We start from the raw sequence: 21,145 nt of genomic DNA, 5'->3' as shown, positions 1-21,145 counted from the left end.
GATATCTGGTGCTTTTCAGGTAACTTATAAAATAATACTTTAAAATATTATATAACCTCCAAGTACTACAAGAAAATATAATGCCTATAGTAATATGCAAAGAGACATTTCTTTCCCATCTCTATTAAAAGACAGCTAAAAATGTGTGTACTTAATAGGCTACTTTCTCCAAGGCCAAGTATTGACGTGGGTGTCTTTTTAATAATTCAGAAGCATGCAGGCATCTTAAAATTTTCCCTGGGGGTGGTTATCAGAATTCCACCTTCAAGTTGAAGATCTAGCAATAATTACACTAGTTTCCAACACTATGAACAACTATATCCAAAAAACAAAGATTTTCCTGAGTGTATGAAGTAGTATTTTAAAATAAAGACAGATCCAAATAATATCAAAGTTTAATTTCCTTATCATGTTCCAATAGCTGTATTTTAAAAAGTGTTTGTTATTAATCTCTAAAATACAATTCAAAAATTAAAATCAAATGAGTATTTTTATTTATATTTCAATCAATATATATTTAAATATAGTGAAATTAGGTCTATAATTATATTCATTTCCTAAACAGGAAACCAAAGCAGAATACATATTTTGTTCTTATAAACACATTAGTTTCAGAGAAATAAGGAAGTTGTTGAGTATGACATTTTATCTACAGAAACACAAAATTGTGTAAAAATCTTATTATCAGGAAAATTTCACATATACAATTATGAACTATAAATTATACTAATAGAAAGGTACATAAAATCTTCAGTCTCCCTACCATTTTCACAGAAATGATGAGTTTGTGTTTACATAACAAATGTCAAAAACAACAGCATAAATGATTTTATGGCTAACACCATATAAAATGAGGTGGACCAAATTAATTTAGATTTACTTGGGGAAATAGTCTTTCAAAAAGTAGCCCTGTGAATCTGAGTCTACAAGGCAGGGATTAGGCTGGGAGCGAGAACAGAGCGGGGAAGAGAGGAAAAAACAGAGGAGCCAGTGGAAGACCCAGAAAGGCAGATGCTTAGCAATTGGAAGGATTTCTTAATGAAAGAAACAGAGACGCTAACAAGTTACCTCTGTCTGAAAAGGAAATGATTAGCTCGGTTGGACATGTTGAATTTGAGGAGCCATGAGACAATCAAAGAGTTCTATCAGGCAATTAAAAAATTCATGACTGGAACTTAGGAGAGGGGACAGGGATAAAGAGCTAAAGGGTGAAGCTATGGAAAAAGAATGAAAAGAGAAACATGGGGAGAGACAATGTGAAGAGTTCAACGTTTTTCTGAGAATACAGAAAACACAAGAATGAAAGGCAACTGTGGTCACCATGGTCAAAGGGGATTTCTACACTGTGGATATTCTCCCTTGTATATTTGAATTTTCACCTCAACTTGACCACTCTTTCTCCTTTAACCACGGTTATCTTACTTGCACACTGCACACCCCCTCTTCAAATGCCCAGCCAAACTTGTAGGAATACTACAGCAGGTCCTCAGTGCATGCCATCCTGGCTTCACCATGCCACAACCCCAAAATAACTATATTAAGACATCCAAAGACTTCTCTGTTGCCAAATATAGTGTACATTTTTCAGCCCGTCTCAATGGATTTTTACAACATCTTATGATACCGTTGACCACTCCCTCTTTGTTGAAACTTTATGTGAAATTATCACAATCTCTCAGCCATTTCTACCCAGCAATAAAGTGGTACCAGTCCCTTTAACACTTGGTCTTAGACCCATCTCTTTTTCTATTTTCTTTCTATGGTCATCTCCCCAGATCTATAGCTTTAAACACCATCTATGTATGATACGTAGTAAGGAATGGCTCTTATACATTTCCAGATCAGACCTGCCCTCTGAATTTCAGGCTGAATAAAGATGTTTATTATTGTACAAAGAATGATCAAGACTGTCTAGACAGTGCAAATTCTCAATATAGTTAAAATACTAATAAAACACATTTCTGGGAAAGTCTATTATGAATCTATTCATTTTTATGCTAATTTATTCTGTGTTTACAATTAATCTGATAAAGGCTTGGTAAAATATCTTTGCTCAGCAATATTAGGCCATACCAGGCAAAAGACAGTAACCTAATGTACTTTTTTTTAAAATCTGGGAGAAGGGAAAGTGTTTGGGTTCTTATTTTGTTTTATGGGTGTTTTAAAGAACAACTGAGCAATGCTATATCCAAGTATCTCTTTAGGTCTATGGCTGTCACAGTATTGTTTCCAAGTAGACTTAAGGATGCTCAAGTATGAATACCCTTTGAAGAGAGAAATGTTCCAATCCCTTAAAATAACTTCAGCTGTTTTTACTTTTATTTTATTTTATTCTTTTATTTGAAGAGTCTGCAGTTGCAAAAAGCAGTTTCTGGGGATAAACCACCATCACATCCTTCCACTCATTCATTAAACAAATACTTATTAATCAATTTTATCAAGCACCATACTAGATATTTTGCAGGCCTCCCAGTTGCTATTTTTATAGTACAGGCTAGAGATAAAAGGTAGGTCTTTTATCTTAAATCCAGGGCATTTTCCACTATAACAAACAGCCTCTACTAAATTAAATGCTTACTCCAGTCAAAAAAGGTTGAGTTCCTTTTCCATAAAACCTCCCTTTTCATGTCACAGCCTCTCTGTGACAGTTTCCCAACTGTAAAATGGAAATAATAATCCCTATCAGTACTATCCCCTTGGAATCTTAAGGCTCTGTAAATAAAGATCAGTTTGTAATAAGACAGCCACATAAAGCAGCCAAGGCTTCTAGAGCTTGACTACCAAGCCAGCTGATACGACTTGATTGTAATATAGCCATTTAGGTTTCAGTGCCATGTTAGAAATGTGAGAGTGTGACTCACTGTTATACATTTCAAAAGGATTGGTAGGAAACTTATTCCAAGGCCTGGATTTTCAATGGGTGGCCACTTTTTGACAAGAACAAGATTACATACTCAGCTGACCCTATCAGAGCAAAGACAGCACTTTCTCTGGGCCTGCACATGCTCTCAGTGCCGTCAATGCTACTCCTGTGGCACCTGCTGGGAAGCTCAAACCCATCACAGTATACAGAGGACCAAAGTCCACACCAGTGAGCACCTCTTAAGGCTTGGCAACTAAGGATCCTCTCCCCTTTGTTCTCACACTGTATCTCTGAAATATATATTGCATTATATCTTGATCATGTTTTATGGGCCCACTGTGAATCTATGCTTCTGTGGAAAGGTCCATTTATTTAGATGAACAAGATTTTCTATTAGCATCACCACTGCAACTAGAAAGTGGTTATTAAACTAATACACTACCTTACATAGTTCATGTGAGGACTGTGTAAGATAAGGTGTTTGCTTACATAAAAAAACAAAGCTAATTTATCAAAAATGAAGAAGGCTGTAAAGGAAGGTAGGATGTCATATGAGAGAGTTTTATTAGTTTTTCAGTAAGACGACATTACATATACTACCTAATCATCTTGCTGCCACAAAAATGGGTCAATCATTTAGCATGCCAAATGAAGACCAGGGAACTACATTGCTTTCTAGCATTTTGATCAATGAAATAAAATCTGGATCCCAATCACAACTGATGTTACCTTTTACACAGTAAATCAACCTTACCAAATAATCTTGAGTGGCAGAAAAAAAAAATGAACAGGAAAAAAAGGGGGAGCTTATATATAGCTATAAAATCTTTAAGGCATTTAAACTGCTTATTCAGAATACGCTATGTACAAGGTAGTAGCTATGGTAGAGAATATCTTAAAATATACAAAATGTTTACCCTCACTCAAGTTATCCAATTTCAAATTTTTCTGGCATATCACATCATCTAAATGCTAAAATTGAAATAATCCTTTCCAGAAGTTTTAAATTCTATCCCAAACCAACACTTGTGCTAAATAAAAAACAAGATGGAAAAGCCTATTTAGCAGTGTAACGAGCTGCCTTAGTAGTTGAATACACATCATTTCTATCTGTTTCTAAGCAATTCTCTTACTATTTCCTGTAACAACACGCACACTTTGGAAACAAGGAAAGGGATTATTTTTTTTCCCATGACTTTAAGAGAACTCTTTAAAAGTTCAACTCTGGATTAAGAATTGATTTATAGGTTACGCAATAAATTGGTTTTGCAATTTGGAGTGAGGTGAACCCTGGCACAGAATCCAACCCAATTCAAGTTTATTGTGATTCATGTCAGATTTTTTTGTGCTAAGTAATACTACAAGATACATCAAAACAGTAGTTTTCCTACAGTCAAGAAAAAAGTTTTCTACAAAACACAGTTGTTCATAATAATCTGTCTGGCTACCCATTAACCATTGGGTAAAATAAGAATTCCTAGTATATGAGACCCTCATAATCTGGCTGGCTTCCTTTAAAAACAGCCAGGGTTTACTGAAAGCCTACTGTGTGTCGCATACTTCTCTGAATACTTACATGTACTATTTCCCTGAACTGGCACATCTTACAGGTAAACTTACCCAAAATCACGCAGGTATTAAGGTGGCAGTGCAAAGAATCTTCTAACTGGCAGAACTCCACATTTTATAGTGAGCCAAAGTGAATTATTTTAATTATCTATTGTTGGCAAGGTGACAAAAGACATATCACCCAACTCAGGAAACCATCCCACTCAAAATTCCCAATTGCTCAGCTATTTTTCACTCTTTACCTTGCTTCATCCTTCCCTCCTTCCTCTGCTTCCAAATCTACATAAGCTAAGGGTTTCTGACATAATCCTCATAAAAACAAAAATGACAGCCCAAGTTCTGCACTGTATGGCACCAGAGGGGATTTTCAGAAATCTCTTGGTGCTTTGTACGAACTCCTCAGTCTTCAGTGTCTAAGCAACTCTTCGCCCTTCAGGACTGTTACAGACAGCCGCACGAGGCCACCTCTGGAGGAGAAAGAATTGCTGGTGTCCAGACAATCCATCTGGGAAGGCATGTAAAATGTCTCACTATGAAATTGTGCCCTAGAGTCATGTGAGATCTTTAACTCTGGAAGCTTATTTGGAGGCTATGGTGGTAGAGAGGGTGGGTAAAATAGGCTCTTCAGCTGTGTATTACCTAGGATTTTCTTTTTCCAATTACAAACCCACATCAGCTGCTCAAGCTAGCAACTCACTTTAATCAAATGCTAAGTCCTACTAAGTTCTTTCTTCTCTTAAATGCTTTATTTATGCAACCTCTTGACCCCTGATTCTACCTACACATCCATGCTCTTTCAGGAAGGCTTGAAAAATAAAATTATCCACACAGAATTCGTGAGATTTGTCATCACTGTTTTGTAATCACACATAGTAATATTTGGCATGATTAAAGAAAAGGTAAATATTAGTCTGTTTTAGAAGGTCTCTGTATTTTTCCAATCACAGACCACTTTCCTATTTCTATTGTATTTCCTTGAAATCTTTATACACCCTCAAATTCCCATCCTTTAAATTAGAAAATTACTGAAAGAGTTCTAACTAAAATATTTCATTTGACATGTTGCTTTATTGCTGAAATACCAGTTTTAAAGTATTTTCTCCTGGGGAAGTTTTTGCTTGCTATTCCCTCTGCCTTTAACATACTTTGAAGATGGATCTGAGATCATCCTTTAGATCTTAACCTAAACGTAGCTTCCTTCCCAGAGCACCCAGCATACAGTTTCTTCTCATCAGTGCCCCTTTAAAAACCTTCTTCAAGGGATGTACCACACTCGGTAATTATTTTTTTTACTGATTCAGTTTTTATAATCTATGTACCTACCTCCACTCCTTCAACATGTATTAAAATGGAAGGTCCACAAGGGCACAGATCTTTCCTGTCATTTTAATCAAAGACATAGTGAATGAATATTGAGACTTTACGGGTAATATGCTTTCTAAATAACGTCCTGAAATAGTAAGAAGTAAAAATTTAAGTGTCTGCTCCTCAGTTAGATCCAGGTTCAAATTCCAGCTCTGCTACTCACTAGCTATGTGAATTCTGGCAAATTGTTTAACCCCTCTGGCCCTACAGTTTACATCTATAAAAAGGAGATAATATTACCTACCCCATACTGTTTGAGAAGATTAAGTAAAAAAATATGCTGATTGTATGGAACACAGAAATTCTCATACACTGCTGGTGGGAATATAAATTGGTACACAACTTTGGAAAAAAGGTTTGGGCATTATCTTCCTCAGTTGAAAAAATGCATACCTTTTAAGCCAGCAATTCTCCTTCTATATATATCCCTATAGATAAACAATACTTATATGAAGCAGGACACTTATATAAAAATGTTCTTATCAGCATTGTTAATAAGTGCTTAGAACTAAAAACACCCACAAACATCCGTAACCACAGAGTAAATTGTAGCACTTCATATAATGGAAGAAAATTAGCAACAAAAATGAATGAATTATAAATATACACAAACACAGGTGAGCAAAAGATGACAGATTTTAAAAATACTCTATAATTCCATATAAAGTTTTAAAGCAGGCAAAACTAGACTAACAGTATTTAGGAAAACATAAAGGTTAAAAAAAAAAAAGAAGCCATTAAAAAAAGATCAAGACCAAGACTCAAAAAAATGATCACTCCTCCCCTCAAAAAAAAAAAAAAAATCATCGGACGTCAGGAAAGAGGACAATGACTATTTTCGGTGCAGGGGATTATAAAGGGTATACAGAGGGCTTCTGGGGTGCCAGCAGTGTTCTATTTCTTGATCTGGTTGGTGATCACTTAATGAAGTTATACACTTATGCTTTATTTTTTTCTGATATATTCCCTAATTAAAAGATTAAGCAAGAAAATATATTAAATGCTTGATACATTATCTAACATTAACAGAGTAAGTTAAATTTTGGCTATTATTATAAAAAACAAATTAAGTAACCTATTATTGCAACTGTCCATTGAGGAAGTTTAAATGACTCATTTTTAAACTCACCCAAAAATGCATACCTTTTAACCCAGCAGTTCTACTCCTAAATATTCCCTATAGATAGACAATACTTACATGATGCAAGACACATATAAAAATGTTCTTTTCAGCATTGTTAAAAATTGCTAAGAACTAGAAACAATCCTACACACCATTGGATGAGTTTAAAAATAAATACTGCAAAACAGTATTAATCTAGATTCTAATATATCGCTTCTTATAATTTGATACTGGTAGAGTTTAAGATTACCTCTGGAAGAATAAACAAAAACACTGAACTTTACATACAAATATGGCATCTCCATTTGGAATAGTGGCAAAGGATTTATCATCCACACCATCATGAAGTCAGCAGGGTACAGAGTGGAAGAATCTGGCTTTGATAACCAACGATCACAGTACTACTAGAAATGTTTTGCAACTTCTTAGGCATTAAAAATGTGCTTAGTCAATGAAAGCTTCCTCCCTTTGCTATTTCCTTTAATGGCAAATGATAAACACTTTACAGCAGGGCTGGCAAGAGTTAATGTGAGATTGCACAGATTGCAGTCTGAGAATAGAAGCAAAACTACTGGGCCCAGCTTTATTTAAGCAAATTAAATCACTGTTGGTGATAGCCAGAGGAATGGGGAATCTATTTCAGGGCACAGTTAATATAAAATAACTCACTGCTTTGTTTACAAGCAGCTTATTGTTAATTGAAAAAACCAAAACCAAAAACAAAGTCACACTACAAAAAAGTTAAAGTTCACCCCAAAATGCTATTTAAACCTTAAGAACAAACTTTTGAACTAACGTATTAGTAAAGATACTTTAAAAGATTAAAATTTTCTCATATAGTTTAACAGCATCTGCCTAATACCAAGGTAAGGTGTTAAAAATCATGAAACATAGTCAAATCACTAACTAAAAATAGATGATACATATGCAAATTTAGATGCCAAAGTGGCTGGGTTTATTTTAACCATTTTTTCATCAAGTATTAGCCAATTATATCATCCCAAAGCTACCAACATTTCCTATCCGTGCTGTCGGTGATTGGTGTATTCAGTGTAATGCTGCCCATACAGACTACACTCTCAAAACAAAGTATTGTTTTACAGGAATCCAATCTGCTCTGGGTAACAATGGTCTATTAATATCCAGTGGCATTAATGCAAAGCTCAAAACTCAAGTGCCACAGATAAAAGTGGATGGTGTGACCATGTGACTTTACAATGAATCAAGTCAGAACTGCTGATTGCAGTCAAAGAATTCAGTCCTCCACCTAGCCCATGTGTTCTTTACTAACCATTCAAGACTGAGTTACAACGAAATGCATTAAGAATAGCCTAACTTATGCACCATTTCAAATCCCTCACAACAGACTAACGGCTGAAAAATATTTTCATTCAAATGACCAGAAAACTTGTACCTTTCAGTGTCAATTAATATCTGTGTCATCTACATTGCAAATTGTTTTATTTTTTAAAATAACAAGAATCAAGTTATCAAGAAGACAACTATGACTAGCAGCATCATAAATGGGTCAAGTATTAGAACAGCAATATATATAAGTGGAGAACCATGTAATTTAGTGCATGATCTGCACTTGGTATTTCATGTATTTCTCACATGAATATATGCTATTTCTCACTATGAATTATCATCTTTCCCATTTTCTATAAAAGGAAACTGAGGATTACAGGTGGCAAGTCTTTTTTTGGAAGGTCACACAAGTATTAAGTAGAAAGGCCAAGGTTTAAATCCCTGACTGACAGCTTAACTATTTATGCATGGAAAAGAACCTGGGACAAATTGTAAAAAAGCAAAGACCAGAAAGGAAATACTCTTGATAGATACAGCTGCAATGAGTTGCTGCCTTTTTAAACAGAACATTTCCACAACTGTGTGTAACATGGATAGCTTAAAGTGAAGTATTACTGGCTTAAAATATCAGAGAAGTGAGCCGAAGAGACAGCAGAACCGGTAATTAAATGCAGATCTCTAGGGGAAAAAAAATGGAATGATAGCAAGGGTAAGCTCCAAATCGCAGGTGACTACTAAATAACAGAGGTACTGGGGAGGCCCCTCTCACATACACATCCTCTCCCACAATGAGACAGGCTAAAAAAGTAGCAGATGAAAAACACAGAATACAACAAAGATATCAGCAACTGTATAGTGGGAAGAGAGAACCCAGTGTGCAGTCTGAATCTAGACAAATCAAGTACCTATTAGAACAAAAACAATAATCCTTAGAAGAATATTTTAAAACAACTACCCAAAGTTGCTATAATGTATTATCTACATGTCCAGTCTTTACCCTTAACTACTACTAAACAGGAAAATGTATCCCATAATCAAGACAAACACAATCATTAGAAATTAAATTCAAGTGTGCACAGATGTTAGTTTTAAGAAATAAGACTTCAAAATAGCTATAATAAATGTTAAAAAAAATTACAGGTAAATAGGGAATCAGTGAGTAACAGGGAATCTCAACAAAATAACTATTTTAAAAATTAGATTTTGAGTACTTATTTACTAAAGATTAATTATTTAATGCTGGGTAGGAGGAGTGAGATATATAATTACAGTTTTTAAATGCATATAAAAATGCCAAGTACCAAGGATTTGAGGTCTTTAACTTTTCTGTTTTCCAAACCTCCTGTATTATCTTCTCTTTATAATGAAATGATTAACATCTTAAACAAAGTACAATGAAACCCTTGGAGTAAATTTTTAGTGTTTGTTGTGAAAAGGATTGATTAATCCCTCGCCTCTTAAAATTCGATACTCTAGGATGACTTGAGACTGAAATTTTCCAAAAACATGTAGCTGGTTGACTCTTTTGTACTGAGATTTTAAGCACCATTATTTTGTGCCAGCACTATGCTAGATGGAGATGCTGTGACAACCAGAACTGAAGTCCTGTCTCTGCATCTGCTCTATAGGGCTATTCTAGACTGCTATTGTCTTGAGAATTCTGTTTCTGCTTTTCCTGATCTTCTTAACTTCTCTCTCTCTCAACATGCTGGCCATTGTTGAATCCACCTTTGTCAGTGTTCATTTTCCCTTCTAACCTGCCCTGGTTCTGGAAAGCAGAAAGTCGTATTTGTTACAACTATGTATGAAGTGTTTAACTATGCCGTCCCCAAGTACAGGTGTACTTAATCCTTTTATATGAAAGCCTTTCTGTTATTATTGTTGCTTTGCTTAATTACTAGATCAGCCTTGTTTCTGATCAGCAAATCTGCCAAATAACTGGGGCTGAAATAGGCGAGACAGTAATTTCTTAAGTCCAACAATCCCAATCTATTATTTCTAGAAATTAATAGTAAGCCAGTGCTGTGAGTAATTTATCATAAAGCTTAATTTCTAAAATAATAGAGCCTGATTAGTTATGTCTGAAGCCATTAGGTTCTATATGAGAGGTAATATCTAGACCCAACTTTTCCAAGTGATATCTCATCAGGATTCAAACTTACCAGTTAGAAATTGTATATCTGACTTCCCTATAGGATTCTAATAGGCCACTTAATAAGCAACTTATATGTTTGTCCTAATACCTCACATGTGAGCTTTTATTAACGTGCCTAGGTTTAAATCCAGGATCTACCACTTACTGGCAATTTGCTATTAGCCTGAGTTTCTCTATCTATAAACTAACTGGTATGGAAGGTTAAGGTGCCCAGACTACAAAATGCTCCTGAAACACAGAAGATGTTGAATAATTGGTAACAATGCAATTCAGTGTACAAGTTATCTAAGGGTTAAAGCCAGATCTTTGATAGCTAGCATTTGTCTATATTAGAATGTTTCAAAGTTGACAATCAGCATAGCAAAAAAAATAAATAAATAAAACAACATGCACTATGATTACCAAGGTGTAAGACTCTCAACATGATCTAGGACATTGGTTCTCAAACCTGGCTCTCTGAGAATCACTAGGAAAGCTTTTTTAAAAATGACGTATGTATTCTTTGGGAGAGAGGAGTCTGTAACATTTTCTCCAGGTTATTCTTCTAGAAATTTGGGAATCACTGCTACAGAAGAAAATGAAAGGCAAGCAGAGCACTAGTTTCAAAGAGATGCAGACTCACCAAGTATTAGTTATGTGCTTTCAGCAAACCTCAGCCTTGCAAAATACAACTGCCACTCCAAGACGTTCTGAAAATCCACCTCCTCAAAGACAGGTGGTGAAGATCAAACACAGACATGTGAAAGTGCTTAACACTTTATACAATATTAAGAAATTCTTTACAGCCTTTCCAATTAAAGACCAAGATCTAAGAGATTCCACTGATTTAACAAATACTCCATTGAGGCCTAATATCTTCTAAACACCTTTATTTAAGGAAGGATCCCATGCAAAATTAGAAGAAAATTTGACTGTTTAATGGTTTTCAACTAGTGGTGATTATTTAATATGGAAGGAAAGGAAGGCAAGAAGAAAAGAAAGGAGGAACGAGAGAAGGAAGTTCCTTTATATATCACTTCCTTGACTCCACTGTCTAATAGATCTCCCTGTGATGAGGGAAATGTTCTACTCCACTGTCCAGTATGGTAGCCTCTAGCCACTTGTGGGTACCGAGCACTTAAATGTGGTTCAAGTTACTGAACTTTTAACTTTAATTTAAACTTAGTTTAACAGCCACATGTGGCTACAGTATTGAAAAGTGCAACCCTAGAACATTAAAAAATTTCCATTACACTTTTGGGAAATACAGAAAGGGAAAGGCAGAGGAAAAAGAAAGAAAAAAAACCCTCAGATTCCATTTATAAGAAACTTCTTTATAATTTTTTTTTAAGGTTTGTCTATAGGGAAAAGATACATCCATACAGTGAAACTGAGGAATCCAAATATTTTCTACTTTAATGGACTAAAGATACAACTGTTTTGAGTATTTTAAAAAGAAAAAACCCCACCAAAATATTAAGAACTTTTATAGTACTAAACTGCAGAATACTGGAATTAGCAGCAACTGGGAGTCAAAATGGTTGCTCCAAGTTCCAACCTTGGCTCTGCCAGTTACAGGTCCTATTTTTTTGGGACAGTTTACTTACCTCTTCCGTATCTCCAAATGTACAGACTAGGGCAATCTGCCTGTCCAGTGTTCTTTAGAGAGTCTAGTAACAGTATAAGGTATGTAAAAGAGTTTAAGATTCTTGCATACTACATTAATTTATAAAGAATAGTTCTGTTATTCAACATGTGTTGACTGAAGGTCTGCTATGAAGTAGGGCCATAATGATAAACAGACACAGTCTGTTTCTCATGGAGCTTGAGCAGTCAACTCAATTCAAGTTGACTCAAATAACCAGGTTAATAAACATACTATCACTAACTGAAGTAAGGGCTATAAGGGAAAAGGAGTTTGTCCTAGACTGGAGGAGAAAGGCTTCCTCTCTGAGGAAATGAGGATTAAAGTGAAATCTTACAACTGAAAAGTCAGCAGTGTGGCATGGGGGGAGAAGGGAGGAGTTCATGGACAGTACTCCATACAAAGGCCTACAGCCAAGGGAAGTATTGAGCCATTGAGGAATTGAAACAATGAAGAGCCAGACCAGAATTAGACAATGTAAGGCTAGTTTTAAGCCAAGGGATAACATGATCAATTTTATTTTTAAAAGATCCCTTTGAACACAAAAGTGATAGGAGGGCATAGTAAATATAGGGAAACTAGTAAGAAGGCTACTGGAGAGGGACATGCTGCAGTTTGGTCTATGATGCCAGCAATGAGGATGGAAAGAACACTAAGGAAATAAAGGTGATACAAAGAACTCGGGGATGAATTGGATGTAGAGGGATGAGAATAAGTGTGAAGGATGACTCAATTTTCTCACCTGCATAATATGATGACTATGTCTCACAGAGACAAAGGACATGCTGAAAGAAGGCCTGGGTTGATTTTTGGAGGAGGAAGGAGAAAATTATCAGTCTGTGACTCTAGGGTGTCTTTGAGTCGTAAAGTGAAAAATGTCCAGCAGGCCTTGGGTGCCTAGAATTCAGAAAAGGGGTATTAGCAGGAGACAAAATTTAGAGAGTAATTAGCCTACAGGTGATACAGACAGGGAGATACACAGAGAGAGAAGACGACATAGGAAAAAGAAAAGCCAGAATCAAGCCTTGAGGATGGACAGTTTAGAGATGAAGGAGACTGCAGAAGACATTGGGCTGAAAGAGCCAGAGAGGGAGAAGGAAAATTAAGAGAGTGGCGTGACAGAAGCCAAGCAAGTGCCAAGAAGACTTCAAAAGAACATCAAATGCTGCTGGAAGGTTGAACATGGCTGGGAAAAAAAGTTTCCTGGAACTGGTGATAAGAATAACTGATAATTTTAATAAGAACTACTTAGGGGAAATGATGGGGTAGGAGCCATACTACAGCACAGAGTCAGGGTCCTCAAAGGTCCTTTAAGTCTTCCTCCACTAGAGTAATAAAGCCTGCTCTATCAAGCCACTTACCCACCAAAAAGCTCCAAAATGACACTCACGGTAAACTCTGTTAGAAGCTACACCATTGAAGGAACCAATTCACATTAGCCCAATGAATAGCCATCCAGAGGATTCTGGTTATTCTTTATCTAGATGAATAGCTAATTTGTCAATGTTCAGGAACAGCACAGTAAAAAATTAAAGCAGAGAACTTTGTGAGCCCATGGGTACTATGAATATACCAGCCATACTTAGCTTCTCCAGAGGCACAAGATTCCACTAAGCTACTTCTGCTTTTCAGATCTTCCCTTTCTAATCAGAAATCCCCAAGTTCTCTATAGGCTCCAAGTTTTTCATAATGGCTTAATACATCACTAGTACATGTTCTAGTGAAAAATGGAAGAATAATACAGCCATTGGCAGATGACAGCTTTCATATTTTAAATGGGAAATCATTGCTATACTTTAGACTTCAACATTTTAAGTAGTTTTCCTTGTCCATTCCCCACTCCTTCACTTTGTGGAGGCAACTCACTAGTTCCCTGCAAAATACTCATTTTCATGGTTTTACCTAAAATGTAGCATAAAAGCACATTTTCATGCTATAAATTAAAACTCATTTTCTCAAGTTCTATTATTATTTCACAAATCAGTAGATGCAATTTTATAAGTGTTTGCCCCATTATAGAACTAATTTGTAGAATGCAACCCACCCAACTCTTGAGTCCACCTCCCAAACTTGCTCTTCCTAGTCTTCCATGTCTCCATAAATATCGACTCCATTCTCAACAGGGGAAGACTCTGATCCAAACTGTCACCACGTCTCAACAACTATATCCAGCATCTAAACACCAGTCATTGTATCAAACACTATCACTCTGTAAGAGTTATCATCGTCTCAACTGAAGCACTGCAATAGGCTCCTAACTGGTTTCCCAGCTTCCATTCTTACACCCTTACAGGATATTCTCCAGAGCAATGAGTGACAGTTTAATAGTATAAGTCGGATTATGTCAAGTCTGTGCTCAAAACTCTCCATGACTCCCTACATCATTCAGAGTAAAATCCTAAGTCTTTATCATGATCTACAAGGTTCTACACTATTTGTTCTTCACTGCTCTCTAACCTCCTCTCCTATCACTCTCCCTCATCACTCCAGTCTTGCTAGCCTCCCTGTTTCTCAATCAAGCTTAGCACTTTCCAGCACACTCCCACCTCAAGGTCTTGGTGTTTGCACTTCCTCTGCCCCAAGTATTTGCAGGGGCTGATCTTTCACTCCTGTCTAGTGTCTGTTCACATATTAGAGAGGGCTTGTCTAACTACCGTAGAACAGCACCACCCCAGCTATTACCATCTATCCACATTTAACTTCTTCACAGCAGTTACATCTGAGCTATTTGCTGGTCTCCTACCACCAGAATGAAAGCCCCATTCCTTTGCTGTGCTCACAACTATATCCCCAGCATTCACAACAGGGCTATTTTTGGTGCTCAGTTAAGATCTGCTGAGTAACTAAACTCATATTCAGTTCATTTCCACATGGAACCAATTCAATTAGTACCATAGACTTGCCAAACACATAGGAAACGTGCAATTAAAAATTAGTGAAAATAAACACACTCAACATGTAACAATCAAGAAACGTTCTTTTGGTCCTTTAAATTCTGGTCTGACAGAATCAGGAATTTAAGTGTGAACACAGACACACAGAGAAGACATCAATGAAAACAGCAATGTACAGATTTTTTGCCAAGTTTTAAATCCCCAAATTTATGTTTCCTTCTGCCCGGGCAGGCAGTTGGTATATACTTGGGCAATGTGTACAGTCTTATGGGTAAACCAGACTTCAGCCCTGGTGGCATGAGTTTAGAGCGTGGAGCCCCTGGCAAAACTGTCAAATAGTTCAAGTTTGTGTCACACGCAAATATTTCTGATTTGAGTCCCACCTTTATTCATTCCTAGGACTACTCTACTCCTTATCCCCAAGGATATGACCCATTCTTGTTCCTCCAGGGTGACCTTCACAGACTCAAGTTCTGTGCTGTCGTGATCAGTAGTATGTGAAATTTTTTGTCCACAAGTCAACACAGCCCCTTCAGAGCAGCAGCTACACTTGCTCAGTCTTAAAGTACTTGTTAAGAGGGAGGAACTGCCAACAGTGATACACTCAATAAACAAATCTTTATTAAGTACCTATTCTCTATATGGAGATGAATGAGACACAAGCTCAGATCCTAGTGAAAGAGACAATCATATTAGTCAATAATTACATTATCACAAACATCACAAGAAACTCTTTTCCCTCAGTTATGTAATCATTTCACTCTCAGAAGGTCAAGGTAGAGGACTGATGTTAGCAATCTCCAACATATCCCCCCTCCACATCCCTGCCATATCAGAGCAGGTCTGAGGGATAAGCAGGAAGAAGAGGTAACAAGGAAGAGGAGCCACTGTGTCCTGGCAATAGTCAGAAAAACTTGGGTGTGACTTCCAGCTGTACCACTTTCTAGGAGAGTGGCATTATGCAATTTCTCCAGCTTCTATGAGCCCATTTTATCCTAAGTAAAATGTGTATAAGACCTATTTCACATTATATGAAAAAAACCAGCAAGCCCAGTGAACCACAAAAGACACTTGATACACTTGCTTCCTTAAACCTTTCCCTTTTTATTAATGAGAAAGGCTAAAAATAGAGAAGCCATATACAGAGACTGGACATATCACCAGCAAAAGGCTCCCAAGCTTTGGCCTAAGGACAACTATGCAAAGGTAATGCTATCTTTTAAAGCTACTTTAATAATGCTTTAAATCCAGTAGGAACTATTATGAACTGTCCACCACTATACTTTTCCACATTTGATAATCATGCTTTCCATCATACATGCTGAAGTTGTCCATCAAATACTTATCTCTTTCTCCTTCCACTTTTTAATTTCTTCTTGTAGGGACAGGAATCACTACTTGTTTGTTCTTTCAAATACTTAAAAAAAAAAAAAATCAATTCCTGGCACCAGATTTGAAGAGTTTCTGCCTTCTTTAAAACTCTTTTCTTTCAGTTTCTCTGACACTGCTCTCCTGGCTATTCCTCACCATCCCAATAGCTCCTTCTTAATTTCCTTTGCTAGTATCTCCCTAGTCTCTAACAGACCTTTAGACATTCCCTAGGCCCAATCCCAGGCTCAATTTCTGTTCTCTTAGCTACCCACTCTCCCTAAATAATTTCACATATAACTTTAGTCTTTCTCTCTCTCTTATATATATGTGTGTACACATATACACACACATATATACACATAATGTATATACAAATATAATGCCCTTCCTCTCTCAAAATGACTGTTGGATTATGATGTCTTAACAGGCTACTCAAACAGAATTCTTTCTTTCCTCCCTCAAGTACAAAACTGGGGAACCAGCTTCTCTTTCACTCGCACATCCAATTTACCTACATCCAATTCATCCTGCCACCAACCTCTTAATATTCATAAACAGACCACAGTAAAAGCTTGAGCATCCCTGCTCCCATTCTTGCCCCTGCCAATCCCTTCTCTATGCAGCGATCAAGACGTTAAAACAAAACAGATCATGTTGCTACCTCACACAAAACCCTTCAATAACTTCCCACTACCTTTATAATAAAATCTTATACTGGCCTCCTCACGTTCTCTGGACGGACTACTCTCACCACACTATCTTCACAGATTTTGTTCCTTTGGCCTGGAACTTAGCCTATCATAACTTAGCCTTCAGGTTTCAGCTTCAAAGTCACACTTTGTGAAAAAGGCCTCCCCAACCCCAATTAAATGAGGTCCTATTATATCCTTACTATTATTCTACAGTTTTCTTCCAAAGCACTGGGAAGAAAAGTTTGTAACTGTCACTTGAACAACCATTTGGTTAGTCAGTATCCGTTCTGTTAATAACTGCATCACCCCACAGTGCCACAGCCATGTGACCAAACACCTAAGAAACTCTTCTCCCCAGCAAATTTGATAATGGGAGAACTCATGAGTACTTGCCCTAGAATGGCTGCATAATACACCAAGATGCACCATGGTTATTTAACTATTCCCTTTTAGTTAGATTTTTAGGCAAAATACTTTAAAAAGTCACAGTGCTGGGCAACCACAGGAATTCAAGTAGAAGAAAGACAATACAGTCCTCTCTCCTAACAGGTTTCTGGAGTCTTTTTCTTTTGCTTCTTTTGTTCTTCCATAGTTCCCAGGAAAGAGTTAGATCCATGGTAGATACTTTTAAGCACTTAGTGACCAAAGTAGACTACAGAATAATCAATTGCTAGGGTTAAATGTTACAGAATTCTAAATAACATGATTTCACCTAAGGCTAGAAGAACTAGAAAATGTTTTAAGAAGTAAAAGTTAATCTAGACAGAGTAAGGAACAACTTTTGGGAATCTGTCCAATCTATATTATCAGCCTTCTCCTGCCTTCCTTCAATAGCAATATGTCTATAGCCAGATTTGTACTCCTTAACACTATACATTTCTTTAATCTATTTGCTAAATTCTAAACAAAATTATCTTCAAGATGAAGTTCTATGGTTAGTTAATCTAATAAACCTTTCTCTTTGCCCACAAAGGACCCAGATGGTAAAATGTAAAAAACTATAAATAATTCATTATACTACCTGACGCACAAATGAAACTCTGAACATAACACTTTATAAACTACATTCACTCAAAAATGTAGAAAATAAGATCTAAAGTTGATCTAAAATTGAAATCCTAAAGTTTAACTATGTACTTTCTCAAGGACCCATATAAGATTGAAATAATAACTACACTAGCCATTATGTTGCAGGTACTGAACATGGGCCTTTATGTGAAATATTTTTCCTCATCTCCAAAATAACCCTGAAAGCTGAGGAAGCTGATTCTGAGAGGCTGGGGTGACTCCTTCAACTACTATACATCTAAACCAAACAGGTATTCTCTTTCCGACTCTGTGAACTGACCGAAAACACCAAACAAAAAAATAAAAACCTGAAGTTTTGGAGAACTAGAAGTGTTCTGTTATTGAGAAAATTAAATATAAAATAACAAAAAATTTGAGGGAGCACACAAGATCAAGGTATATGATATTCTTCAATTTAAAAAAGCCTTTCTAAAACTCGTAAGCAAATATAGACTGCTTTACTACTAAACTGCAGGGTTTTGGTGAAGTAAATCTGAAAACATCTAATATTTTCAATAATAAAAATGCTCTCAGAAAAGAGAAATTACCAGCTATGTATCTACTTTGCAAGGATTTTGAGTTTTGAAAGGAAAAAATAATAGATTAGAGAGAAACTACAAGAGTATGAATAAAATAAGTGTTTTAAAAATTGTTTTCCTTCTGATATGACAAAAGACCACAACAGAGTAACAGGAGTAGTAGTATCCAAAGCTAAATGCTGTCAGGCTTTTAAACAATCAATAAGTTGTAAGGGTTGGGACCTCAGTAATTATTTCAAACAGTATGAATGTTACATTATCATCACTGGAACAAGTACAATCTTTCCAAATAATCATATCCAAAAGAAATTATATACTTTCTGTATTTAAACTTTTCAACCTTATGATCATGTCAACTTATATGGTACCCTTTGCAGTTACAGAATTCCATCAATGTAGTCATTATACACTCATAAAGGCATACTTCAAGTTATTCGAACTCATAAAAAAAGTTAATTATTAATCAAATATCAAAAGCATCGTTATCTCAAAATAACGATTTTTGTACCTGAAGAAATAAAAGTCGTTATGTGACCAAAAAATATATATATAATTACAGAAATCAATAGAGTTTATAGGAATGGCTTTCTGTTCACAAAGTATAACGACTTACAAAAGACCCTGGAAGGTCTTATGGACATCCTCCACAGAAAAACAATTCTCCCATTTCTATTTCTCTCTTCCTCTCTTTTAAACTCTGCTCCCCATCTTTTAGATGTAATCCGCTTTTAAAAGATTTACATTATAAAAAGTGGATTTATGCCATTATCAGGAACAGCCTGTCCCAAGACTTAAGATTTCTATGATCTTTGCATACTCAAAACTGCAACTAAGCTTTAATAATTCATAGACCACAAACACACTCTGTTAAGATTTTCCCTTCCAACACTAATGTTCCCACTCTTGGGACCCCTAATGGGTGTACTTAAACCATACTACACAATCTTTAAAAGGAACGCGGATCCTAGGTGCTCTCCCCTCTGTCCTGAGAGACGTCCTCACCTAAACCTTCTGCATATTCTCTTCTTCAGGCCTAAAAAAAGCACAACTGTCATTCAGAGGGACGGAAATTGTTAAGCGTGGGTGAGAAAAAAAAAAAGCGTACACAAGATATGTAACTGGATGGGGAAGGTTGTTAAATGCAGCCTCTCCTGTATCACGTAACTAGCCTAACCCGCTGCAAACTTTTAAGAGATTAAGTTACATTCCTCTGCAATTCCACCCTTGACAGCTGAATCCAGGGATGCCAGCGAGTCGTGCACGTCCATTCCCGCCGCCTCACCCGCCGGGAGCCGGCGGCTACATCCCGCGGTCCGCGCGGACCAGTAGCTAGGCAAGGAGGGAGGGCTGGCGAGAGGGCTGCAGGGAGAAGGCCGGGAGAGCTCACCTTTTCCAGCTCATCGTGGAGCTCCGCCAGGCTGGGCCGGAGCAGCTTCTCGCCCAGCTGCGCTGCTGTGTGCCGGTAGTGGTCGATCCTGGGCACGGCGTCCATAGTGTTGTGGCCGAAGGTGCGCAGGTAGTAGGTGTTGGTGTGGGTGTCATAGTAGTAATGCTGGTGGTGACCGCTGCCGCCGCCCCCCGAGTGCAGGCTGCTCCCCTCGCTCAGCACTGTGTCCCCGCCGTTCTGGAAGCTCACGTTGGGCCCGTCGCCTCCGATCCCCGCCGCATCCGACACGCTCTCGTCCGCAGACGAAGAGGCAGCTGGGTCCACGAAGTTCACGCGGAAGCGGCCTTTGGCTTCCTCGCTACCCTTGGCTAGCCCGCTTTCGCCGCTGGCTTTCCCGTCCGCGGGGGTCTCCTTGCCCCCAACCCCAGCGCTAGCCGCCACCGCCGCCGCGGCCGCCGCCCGCCCGGCATTCTCCGAAACCAGGTCCACCTGGAAGCGGCTCTGGCTGGGGGTGGGTCCCAGGGGTCTGCCCAGCCCGTCCCCGGCCGCCGCAGCGCCCTCCCCGCAGACCCCACCGCCGCCCCGGCTCGCAGCCACAGCATCCTCCGGCACCGAGGGCACGGCCGTGCCGGGCAGGTCCACCCCGGCGGCGACCAGCGCGGCAGCTGGAGGCGTCTCTCCGACCCCGGCCAGCCTCGGGGTGCCGGAGGAGGGCGCCGTGGGCCCCGGCTCCATCGCCGGCCGACCACCGGCGGACCCGGCGAGCCTTGCGGACCTCACGAGCTGCACGCCCTCCGCGCCCCTGGCCGGCGGAGGTTGCTGCCGCAACGCCAGGTAAGGGAGTCGCTCTCCCAGCCGCGCGCTCCCCGCCGCTAGCCCGGGCCGGCACGAACGCCTCCGGCAGGCGAGTCTGCGCGCGAGTGCAGCGGGCGCGGGGCGGGCCCCGCTGTTTAAAGCCTCGGCGGGGCCGCCGCGGCGGCGGGGCTCCGGCTGCAGCACGCGGGAGGCGGGGCCCGCGGCTCCTCCGCCCCTCAGCCCGCCCACCCGTGGTCCGGCAGTGGTTCGCAGTTGAGGCTCCCTCGGCGCCCGGCCCGCTCGGGCTTCCGCGCAACCCCACGCAGGAATCGGGCCCGACCAGTCCACGCCGGGACTCCGTCGTCACAGAACAGCGCGATCTGGGAGCAGGC

General features: G+C 38.7%; 1 protein-coding gene across 2 annotated transcripts in view; it reads right to left on the bottom strand.

Moving 5' to 3' along the window:
• SLC12A2 (solute carrier family 12 member 2) overlaps nucleotides 1-20,876 on the bottom strand; it is an 84,590-nt gene extending 63,714 nt beyond the window's left edge. For both annotated transcript variants that reach the window (XM_032476640.1, XM_032476641.1), the window contains exon 1: nucleotides 19,959-20,876. In XM_032476640.1, the coding sequence (XP_032332531.1) occupies nucleotides 19,959-20,693 (735 nt within the window). In that variant the 5' untranslated portion in view covers nucleotides 20,694-20,876. The remainder of the gene's footprint in view (nucleotides 1-19,958) is intronic.
• Nucleotides 20,877-21,145: the final 269 nt, after the last annotated feature.

The sequence above is a fragment of the Camelus ferus genome, chromosome 3 (genome assembly GCF_009834535.1).
Source record: "Camelus ferus isolate YT-003-E chromosome 3, BCGSAC_Cfer_1.0, whole genome shotgun sequence".
NCBI lineage: Eukaryota > Metazoa > Chordata > Mammalia > Artiodactyla > Camelidae > Camelus > Camelus ferus.
The sequence above is the reverse complement of the archived record's forward strand: the minus strand, read 5'-3'. Positions and strand labels throughout refer to the sequence as shown.